The sequence below is a fragment of the Natator depressus genome, chromosome 3 (genome assembly GCF_965152275.1).
Source record: "Natator depressus isolate rNatDep1 chromosome 3, rNatDep2.hap1, whole genome shotgun sequence".
Lineage (NCBI taxonomy): Eukaryota > Metazoa > Chordata > Testudines > Cheloniidae > Natator > Natator depressus.
The window spans coordinates 56,987,101-56,998,328 of NC_134236.1; the positions used below are offsets into that span (position 1 = coordinate 56,987,101).

At 40.4% G+C, this 11,228-nt stretch overlaps 1 protein-coding gene across 1 annotated transcript in view; it reads right to left on the reverse strand.

The window, feature by feature from the left end:
* The window catches only part of COL9A1 (collagen type IX alpha 1 chain), a 104,141-nt gene extending 96,218 nt beyond the window's left edge, over window positions 1–7,923 (reverse strand). Inside the window, exons 1-4 of the mRNA XM_074947920.1 lie at window positions 7,895–7,923; window positions 7,481–7,554; window positions 5,985–6,062; window positions 5,720–5,852 (exon numbers count right to left, since the gene is read on the reverse strand). Coding sequence (XP_074804021.1) covers window positions 5,720–5,852; window positions 5,985–6,062; window positions 7,481–7,554; window positions 7,895–7,908 — 299 coding nt within the window. The 5' untranslated portion in view covers window positions 7,909–7,923. The remainder of the gene's footprint in view (window positions 1–5,719; window positions 5,853–5,984; window positions 6,063–7,480; window positions 7,555–7,894) is intronic.
* Between the last annotated feature and the right edge of the window lie 3,305 nt (window positions 7,924–11,228).

Below are 11,228 nucleotides of genomic sequence, written 5' to 3' on the forward strand. Positions count from 1 at the left end.
TGGGGGTATGATTGTCTGGGGCAGGGTGGGGCTAGACTCTGGAGGCAGAGAGGGCAGAGAAATAGGAACAGGGTTGTCAAAGGTTGTTTTTTTTTAACTCTCTACTCCTGAAGGAATTTTTTTGTTGTCTGTATTGTTACAGACATAGTTGTGGCAGGTATTTTGAAATAAATTACCAAAATAATTGAAACTGGTGTGATTATATAGTGTTATTTTGACAAATAAAATATGCAGAATTTTGAAATATTTGTGCACAGAATTTTTAATTTTTTAGTGCAGAATTCTCCCAGGAGTACTATATGGTGAATGGTATGTCTGTGCAGACTATGATATGCCTATATACACTGAGGAGAATGTACATATGTAACTGGGGATGTACCTATATATGGATAAACCTGTAGAGTGGGATTTGGAACTGAGTATGGAGATGTTCATGGGTATGTGCCTTCCAGAATAGGATTTTGCTTAATCTTATTGTTCGAATTCTTTTGGTTTGGTTTTTATGTTGCCGCGTCTAACACAAAATGTCACAATCTGATTTTTTTTCCTGTCTCTCCTCCTAACCCATCTCTGTTCCTTCCCTTCTTTACAAGTAGTGACAAACCCACCGTCTTCCCTATCACTTAGCTTTTCATACCCTCTTTCCTCCCCTCCTCCCCCACAATGGGACTCTTTCAGTGCCTTTAGTGGACTTCTTCCTCTATAATATCTCTTAAATGTATGCTTCCCTCTATCCCTACTGCTAAATCCTTAGTTCATGCACAGGACATTTCTCTCCAACTACTGCAACCTCATCTATCTGGACTCCTTGCATCTGACCTATCCTTACCACTTGTCTATCCAAGAAGTTGCCACTAAATCATCTTTCTCTCCTGCTGCTGTGATCACATCACCCCTCAATTCAAATCTATCAGTTGGCTTCCTCTTTCTCTGCATCAAGTTCAATCACCCCATAAGAACCCATTTTCCACTCAGCTACAGCGAACACTTCCACATCATGGGGTCTCTGAGGAAGGTGGGGGCAGAATCTGGCATCAGGGGAAATAATGAGAGAATCTCAGACAGCCCTCCTCTGCCTTAAAAAAAAAATAAATAAATATTGTAACTTTTGGAAGCTGGATAGAAAGAAGGGAATTGATTCTCCAATCAAATCTACTGTTTCCTTTAAGAGAAAACAAAATGAATAGAAATGTATACGAAAAGACAGTAAAAGAAAAGACAATGACTTTACATAAACATAGCTAAATATTCATATGTAATAACTCACCCTTGCTATCAGAAAACCTTAGAACTGCATTCTCATAGATCACCTGCTAAAGTTGGCAGAACCAAAAACAAGAAATGTTTAGAGAAGGAAATTACCAATTTTTGTGCATGTTTTATATGCATAAGTCTACTGAATGATGAGCAGACAGATTCTCATCTCAGTTATACTGGTATAAATGCAGAGTAATTCCACAGGCTTCATTGACATCAGTGTAACTGAGTACAGAATTTGGCCCAGACTCTGCCATATTGACTAAGGCAAAATTAAAAACTATGGTAAAAATATATTAACATTTTAAACAAAATATCTGCAGATAATTCTTCCTTCACCTCCCTTCAAAGTCTGGAGAACCAGGTTCCATGTTTCCCCTATGACCACTGTTGGTGACACAAGAACTTAAAGCATGAAACTGCACTCCTATACATGCTTCTGATAGCCCTAATGTATAGAGGGGAGAAATCAAGACATTCTGGATTTAGAACTTGGCAGAGGAGTGAAAGAAAAGCTAACTTGCAAAGATATATTAAGAGTATGGGCCAAATTCTGACCTGACTTACCCCCTCCTCTACTGTGGGTCTGCGAGGGATGTGTATCAGAGCAGAATTTCAACCTTTATGTATTTATAATTCTTACCTCTCTATATAGGGCCTAATCCTGCTTTCCACATGTACCCACAAATACCACTAACAATTATGAGTGTGCAAGGAATGCAGGATCAGGCTGATATTTTGTTACTGATCTGAGTTCAGAAACAGTTTTTTAAAGGTGGTTTTCTTTCCAGATATTCTCTTGCAGTTCACCTTTAGCAAACTTTTTTAACATTACCACTTTCTTTTAAAATAATGTTTCAGCAGGACATGAGAGTTATTAAACCCATAACGCTAGTGCACACCAGAAAGATTCCTTTAATTGTTTAGGACCAGTTTCTGCCACCCTTATTCATTGTGAATACCCCTTAACTAGTCCCATTGATTTCAGTGGGACTATTTGTGGTGCAAGGCACTGATACTTTGTATAAGGGTGGCAGAAACTGACCATTCGAAAGGTTAACTTATCATTGTTTTTGATTTGCAGTATAAATCTAGTTTTTTAAGCTCTGTTTCCTTAGGTGGGCTCCATTGCCCTTTTAGATAACATATCCTTAGATAAATTAATGCCTTGTTGGTAGGTTACTGCTTTTTATCCCTTCTATTACAGTGTGACATCAATATCAGTGGTATGGTTGCATACAGGTTTGATATTCAAGATAAAAAGAAAAGGCAGTAGAAGACCATTTATGGCCTGGCCCAGAGCAGCAGGACCTTCAAAGGAGACCCTCTTCACAGACAAGTGTTATTCTCAGACAGTCTTTGAAGGGAGTAACAGTGAAGACAGCTTCTGAGAGTCCTCTGAAGGTAATACAAATCTCTATATAGAAATTTACAAAGCTCCTTTTGTTGCCTTACACCTTGTTAATGTAATTTAGTTGGCATTTCACCTGTTAAAGAGAGCTCACCAGACTCTTGTAAATAAATATTGTACTAAGAAAAGGATTACTAGTGGCACCTTAGAGACTAACCAATTTATTTGAGCATAAGCTTTCGTGAGCTACAGCTCACTTCATTGGATGCTTTGAGCTGTAGCTCACGAAAGCTTATGCTCAAATAAATTGGTTAGTCTCTAAGGTGCCACTAGTACTCCTTTTCTTTTTGCAAATACAGACTAACACGGCTGCTGTTCTGAAACCAAATATTGTACTGTTTGCTCTAGAAATTTTGCAAGCACTTTGTTTTCTACCCCAGGGAAAACTTAATCTGAGAACCCAGGCATGCACTGGGACACCACTCTCAATATAATTCGACTCTGGGTGCACTTTGGGGCCACTGAATGGTAGTCTGTTAATATAATGTATTAGAATGACCAGACCTCATCCCTGCTTACATGCCATACATACTTTGCTAGTATGATTTTTTTTTCAAAAGCCTGCATGTAAAAAAGGGGGGTCTCTTATCACTCAATTACAATATAAAGGGATGTTCCTTTTATACTGTAACTTACTAATATCAGGTACTTTCACCAGATAGTACGGGTGAATTGAGAAGTGAAAGATTCACCATATTGGACTTGAGTCTGGGTTGCATGTGTAAAGTGAGCATCACAACTGCAGTTCCATGGGCAAGTCTGGTACTAACTAACTAACACCACCAATTCTCCAGTAGATTTTACACCAGAAGTGAACAAGAGTTCATAGAAACTCATTTGAGTTACGGGGGGAGTTCAAAATCAGACCTTGCAAACAACCACAGACACATGCACCCTGGTTCATTCTCTTGTCCCTGCAGCATCCCTGAAATATGAAGCTAGAGAACTTGGCAAGTACCATAATGGTAAAAAGGATCTAGGATATAAATTAATAGGTTTAAAAGGATCTCTGTGAAAAAAGGCACAAGCTGTCCCTAAGGAAAATGCTGAATAAATGTGCAGAAGAAGACCCCTCTAATAAAGTTCTCACTGTTAGCCTGCAAAATGACCATTGCTCACTCCTGACAAGCATTGTCTGGATATTGAGGATCAGACCCTATCCACTGATGATATCCCTCCCCACATCTGCGTCCTGCACAGGTCCTCAGAGATTCCTACACCCCGGAAAATGTGTTCTGTGACGGTGAACCTCCATATTAAATAAGGCAAATGTTGCAGTTTCCATGGTTGACGTGCTAAGGGGCAGCAAAGTAATGGCAGCACAAAGATGGACATCAGCAGAAGAGCAGATATGGAGCATAGTATTGTAGAGCTGCCTCATGGTTGCTGTGTTTTACTCCAGCCACTTACTCCCAGCTGGAGAACAAGTGCAGTGTAGATTGATCCTAATCACTTCTCTCTTTTGACTTAACTATGCCCTTTTGGAGTTTGGGCTTTGGCTCACACAGCCAGTAGCATAACTACAATTATGCTTTGCATGGAAGTCAGTCACCTCAGAGGTGCTGAGTGCAACTCACACAGCTGCATCTGCCTACACATAGCACAATGCAGTGCAGAAACAAGCTCACTGAGACCACTAAATTTATGAAGGATACTTACGGCCGTATACAAAATTCTATTTCAGCATCTAACTGAACAACATGGCTATAACTCGTTATAGCCACCAGGTGGCCTGGAGTTCAGTCATCACCTAGCAATGCCACCACTGGTCCTTCAGTGGGACCCAAAACCAGCTGGCGTACAGGAAACTGAATGCATCCAATGAAGTGCGCTGTAGCTCACGAAAGCTTATGCTCAAATAAATTGGTTAGTCTCTAAGGTGCTACAAGTACTCCTTTTCTTATTAGGAAAAGGAGAGTGCAGGAGAACACACACTTCCTGGACCTAAGCTGTAAAAGTTGGCTGCTGTTTCAAAGACTCGTATTAAAATATCACATATGAGTAAGTGCTAGTGTGGTTTAGTCTAAAGATTTATTAGAAGGAATATGGGATGCCTACATAAGTTAGAGTGACAAAGCCAGAGTCATGCAGGTCACGTTAAAGAAGTTTCGGTCTCTGTAGGGTGGCATGCATAGCTCTCTCACTACTTTAATGCTCTTGAGTAATTCAGCCAACCAAAATTCATGCCAATAAAACCCACAAACCACACTTAACCCTCATGTGTTCTCTGTATACCACCCATTTCACAGAAAATTTATTAGAGACATGTTTTAGAGAGTTTTTAAGAATTTTTACTTGGACTACGTGTTGCCTTTGGGCTTGACTTCACTGCAGTGTTAGCTTGAGTTATCTACACTCAGGTTAAAGTGGCCACACTGCAAAAGTATGCTTGTGCTGTACTGAGTGATTGGATTAGCAACACAGACTAGTTGCATTCCCACTGTGCTACTAACTCGAGCATCAGCTGCACTCACGCTTCAATCCAGACCCACTGACAGGCCAACTAACTGGAGCTTAAAGCACCACCTAAATCAAGCTAGAGATTTTGGTATGTGGACAGGAGTCAGGTTAGGGGCAACACTCAAGTTACAGCATGAGCTAACAGTGCAGTGAAGACAGGTGCTCAGTTACCATATGTTCCAATAAATCACCTCTATGAATGACCTAAAATAGCTTTTTGATCAGACTTCAAAGTTGTAACATTTTAATTTATATCTCAGGCTACTCCAAGGCTAGAAACAAGAACCGTGTATCACATTGAAAAGCTGAGAATCTCCCCCTTTTTAATGGCATTTATTTCCCATTTCTGTTATGGTTATAAGGTATCAGGACTCAGAGTCTCCATCTGCTGTGTTACTGCAGTCAATCTAGTCTAGTGACATCACCCAAAAACAATGGGGCGGGGGGGGGGGGGGCACTGGGTACATTGTATCCATTCCAAGAGCTTTGCCAATCCCAGCTGAAGAACTAGTTATTTAGGGAGGGGGTCAAACTTTCAGGAGGATAATATGCTAAAACAGGCTTTTAAAGTAAAACAACTAAATGTGTTACCTGGTTGGGATCCTGAAGTCTACGTTTGTGCCTAATTTATAAGCCACCTGTAAAGCTGTGGAGCCCACCACTCTCTGGATGACCCCTTGGGAGGCAGCTTTATCTAGCTGGAACTGAGAAATCAGGTCATAACCTACAAGAAACAAATATGCACAGCTAGACATGATTTCTTTATTTTTAAGTGAGCATTGAAAAATCACGGAGCTGAACGTAACCTGATTGCAATGTCTAAAAGGCAGTTTTTTCCTGAAAAGTTTTTACTTGCCTGGCAAGTCATCTTCGTCAGTCCTGATTGGTGGGCAGAGGTCGGTCTTTTGGTTAGAGCTGAACGTGACTGGGAACCCTTCAAAGAAAAGCGAACATATCATTCTTCTTCATCACAGGATGGAAATTGTCTGAAATTGTCCAGCTAAGGGAATTAATATGAATTAAGTAAAGTAATATGAGCATAATGGCCATATACTGGACCCACTAAAGCTGATGAGCATCTGCTTTTTGAAGTCTCCAAATTTAACAGAATCGTTTGATGGCTGATTTACTTGTACATTTTTTTGTTTAAGTCTTTAAATTAGAAAAGGGTTGTAATTCTCCCTTCCTCAGCACTGTTTGTGAATTGCAGCTGTCCCATGCATCTTGCAATATATGGAGGGTTGGTCCAGAACCTTTGGTGGTTTAAGCAACGTTTTTAAAAATACCAGTTAGCTCAATCTACTGTCTCCCTAACTCAAAGCCATCCTCACACTAGCTGAAGTGGCTGTTGAGAAGGGAAGTTGTTGGCATCCACTCCTTCTTCTTTGATATTTCAGGTGTTCCCACCCACATCCTTGCCATGTTTGATCAAATAACAAGCCCTAGTGAAGCATAAGGTTGGGGCCAAAGAGACTTGCAGGCTCTCTTTATTGACATGAACAAGAGTGTAAAAGAAATTTTCTTGGGAAACCAAATACATGTCTCACTTTCTAAATACTGTCTATTTAAAAGTATTGCTGCAAGCATTGGGGGCTGGGGGAGGAGAAAGCAGTCCCCTATCTTAAAGAAGTAAAAAAGCAAAATAAACATTTGCTGGAAAGAGCTCTATCCAAGCCTAACATCTAGTCAAACTGGAAAATGTTACTAAAGTTCGGATGGTGAAGAAAGGTGTGTGCAAGTTGGAAGGAGCTACCTTCCCAGCCCACAGAAAGCCTCTTGTCTGCTGAAAGGACTCAACCATAAATGTGGGTTTCCTTCTCACAACATAGACATAAAGAAAAACTTCAGGTTGACATTTTACACCTTAGAAATGGCTTATTCTATATCACTGAAATAGATATGGAGCTGACATCCAGTCACTTATGCTTGATGGTCAGCTAATACAGTGGATCCAGTTTGTTGCCACATCTACCAGAAAAACCTTTAACTAGAGGTGCAGAAGGATTTTTTTATTGCATCCAGTCCTTAGTATCCATTTCCAGATTGTGATCCTCACCTTAGAAACGTATTTACTTTCTGGTCTGTTTAGATGGCAAGAAGATAAACAAGAACAATCAGACAACGACAGGAAGATGGAGAGTGTAACCCAAATGGCAGATTTAAAATACCAGGCTGTGAAAGACATCACTCGCTCTAAATTCTCCTTCTTGCTTTCACTCTTTCACACACACGTTTTTAGTTCCATGTCTAAGTGATGTCTAGCTATTGAGGGGTTTTAGCTGCGACTAAAACTCTCTGATTATCAAACAAAATACCAGTGAAATGAAACACAGATAAAGGATAGACCCTTACTTGTTTGCTGCTGCACGTTGGCTGACACCAGAGCCCACAAAAAACTACACATGTACAAGAAAACAGGAGCTTGCCTGTGAACAGAAAGAAAACTCAAACATGAATTTACAGCTCCTGATATATCATGTGATCCACCTTCAGTTCTTGGTCAAACATATTAAATAAATACATGATTTAGGGATTGCTAACAGTTGGCAAGCAAACCCTTTTAGAGTTAAGCTTTTTATCTTTATCAGTGCAACAAAATGTGCCTATGATGTTATCTCAGTTTCCATTTCTTACATATAAAACTGTCATAAAAATAAAAAAATAGGGAAGACAGCAGTCAAAGACAGTTTTAAATGCTACCAATTAATCACTTTCTCTGTCATCTGTTAATTACTGATGACTTACAAATGCCATTTGCTCTCTTACCAGTTACTCTTCATTTTCTCTGCTGGTTCTCTTCAGCTCTATCATGTGAGTATTTGGGATGTATATTTATGTCCTGTGCGCTCCTGTAGTTAATCCCATCAAAGAGTGTATGAATGAGTGCAGATTCAGCTTTTTCTGCCCCATACAGGACTTCAGAAGGGAATGAAGCTCTGTCTGCTTGGGCTGCTTTAATCCTGCAGAGGGAAGGAGGTGGGGGCTGGACAGCTTGTGTGTCCTGATGGGGTCTGAGGGCGGTTCTCAGGAACTAGCTGGGATATGAAAAAGCAATGAGAGTGGAGGAAAGGATGCTGTTCATGCCATCTTTGGAGTGAGGATGTGGTGAGGAAACATAAGTTAGACAATGCCACCCACTGAGTGGCAGGGTCTGCTGGGTGAGGGAAGCCAATGAAAGAGAAATGTGTTAAGGAGTCTTGAAGAAACAGGTGGCCCAATGATGTGTATGTTTTGACAGTTCTGGGAATTAGGATAAGGTTGAACTACCCCTAACCCTGGAAAGAAGAGCCTTTCATTTCTCACTGACTTCCTCACTAGACTGTCCCAGCTAGACCCTGGGAGGTGTGGCAAAGGATTCTTCTGAACAGAAGCAGTCATTTTAAAGTTGGTTTCATTGCTGTAACTAGAACCTTGCCAAGGTATACACATTACATAGCTAAAGAGACTGCAGTTCCTCTGTCCTAGTTGATAAGCAGTTTTTGCTAGAGACCATTTATTTTATGTTTTCAGACATATAAATATTTGCTTATATGGTTGCAGAGAGTGAGAGGGACTGAAGCTTATATATATGGAAAGGCTGAGTCAAAGAGCACGAGCAGCTAGGAGACTCTGATATTTACTGCTGATCAACAGTTAGAATTTGGTATGGAAAGGCAGAGTCAGATTGGGCCAGTGTATGGCAGTGTGGCCTACTAGCATGTCTATCAAAGTGCTAGCTTGAGGTTCTCAGGTTTCATTTTTTAAAAAGCAAGTCTCTAGTTGTTGTGGTTCCAAACAAAAAAAAGTGAATGGTGCATAACCAATGCAATGACGTCTGCCTGAGTCTGCCAAGAGCCTGAAGCAATAGCTCTGGAAATTATGAACTTCCCCATTCATCTCAATGAGATGCAACTCAGATGTCCAGGAATGATCATTTAAATGGTAATGTGAACTATTCCATACCTTGTGTAAGGGAAAGTCACAGATGTACACAATGTACTGAGTCATGGCTCATTTTGGTATCCCAAATGGGTGGCCTTTGGAAAGTACCGTTGCTTATTTTGTTTTCCCCAGTCAAAAGGGAGTCAGATCCCAGCAGAGTCTGTGGACATATTCAAACCCCAGTGATGGGGAGCCACGCTTAAGTAGCTCAGAGGAGCTCAGGAAACATATGGTCACATTCTGAACATCTGTACAATCTACTGTTAGAGGTTCTTATTCTGACAATTCACATGGATGGAGTTTATTGTGTGGGTGGAGCTCAGAAGAGAACTGCTACCCTTTCCCCCACAAATCCAACCCCTTCAGCAGGTATACAGGCTGAAAAGAAAAACACAGGAGACATACCCCAAATGGCCTGGGCTTGAAAATCTTCCCTCTGTTCCACCGCATACACAAACTCTTAGAATATAAAAAAACCTCATTAAAAGGTGTCAATTTGCTATGATTTGTGCATTTTGATAAGTCTGCATTACAAACCAAAACACACAACCTGGATGTACTTCCTGATTAATTTAACACAATAATACTTAGCACTTTTCATCTTCAATGTGCTTTACAAGCATTAACTGATTAGCTTCACTATATCCCTATGACCTAGTAAGTATTATCCCCATTTTACACACGTGTAAATTGAGGCAGAGAGAATACAAGTCCTGCCCAATGCCACAGAGAGTGTCAATGCCAAGCTAGTACTAGAAGTTAGAAGTTCCTAGTGCCCAGACCTCTGCTCAGGTCATTTTAACAGCTACCTCTGTCTTTTTATTGATTACACAAGCATAGATTTTTTTCAGAAAAATCCCAGTATTCAGCGAGGGCCTATCACTCAGGCATTCTCCAGTAAACTACTAACTACTATTTTTTTAAAAGTAGATTTATTAAGTAGCATATAACGTGGTGCCTGAAAAGACCACTGCATCCTCACAGACCTGCTGTGCAGTGAAATTACTCATAGAATTAGTCTCTAGCAATGCCATTACTGCACTGTGCTGCCTTTCTATGCACATTTTTCCATCCTACTTTTCTGACTTTTTGTCCATATCCTCACATACAACTTGTGGTGAGGTGTATATTCCCTGGCTTAAGGGAGGGCTAGTGGGAAACAGGAAATACTCTAGTGAGCACCAGTTTCCACTGCAGGTATAAAAAAAAACTTGTAACTGACAAAAGATGCTCCAGCTAAAGACAGGAGGCTTTCAGAAGGTGCAATGTGCACAAACCAAAAAGACCTACAAAGGTTTCCATCAGAACAAGTCATTAAACACAGCAGAGAACAGAGATCTTCTGTTAAGTCTCAGGCTAAATGTAGTAAGGGATGGTTGGATTAAACCATTTCCTAAATTTTACTGTTTGACTGAAGAAGCTGGGTGTTACTGGCTTTTATTGTTTGGGAAAACTTTTGGGGAAAGACTAAGTGAATTTGTTTTTCCCCAGTAAAGTACTTGGGGCATATCCTGAAATCCTGAGGACAAGGGAATTAGAACTCTCCTTTGGGATCAGAGTAGCAGAAGGAACAAAAGCCCAGTTTGGTCTGTTATAGTGGTGACTTTAACAAGTGAGTGGTAGTCACTGGAAGGAGTGGTGGTTGCTCCCTGGTGGCTCCTCCACTCTGTCCCATCTCCATAACTCTGTAATGTTGCGGGGGTGGGGAGTAGTCTCCTATTTGTCCTACTCTACGTGGAGTGCTAACTCTGTCCTGATGAGGCACTTTGCTTTTCAATTTAGCCTTCATACCTGCCTTTTAACTTTAGCTTCCAAATGCCAAATTTTCAAAGCTAGGCATGTAAACTGAGGGCGCAAATAAGTAATTATGACCCAGATAGCTATTTTGCTGTAAATTTATGTTTTATGGGTGGCCCCGAATAGTATTAACTTTTGCTTATTCTCTCCTGATTGCTGTGACCTTCTATTCTCTACACACTATAACACGAACTAAAAAAAAGTTTGTTACTGCTTTTTATTCTCCTTATTCTACTGCATAGATAACTTTCCTCATCTGTCTTTTGATTTCAATTGTTGTATCAGACTCCTAGTGTAAACAGGTGCAACTCCCTTGACTTCAGTGAATTTGTTCCTGCTTATATCATGTTTCTAATTGGCTCTAAATGTCCTGAAGGCTAAA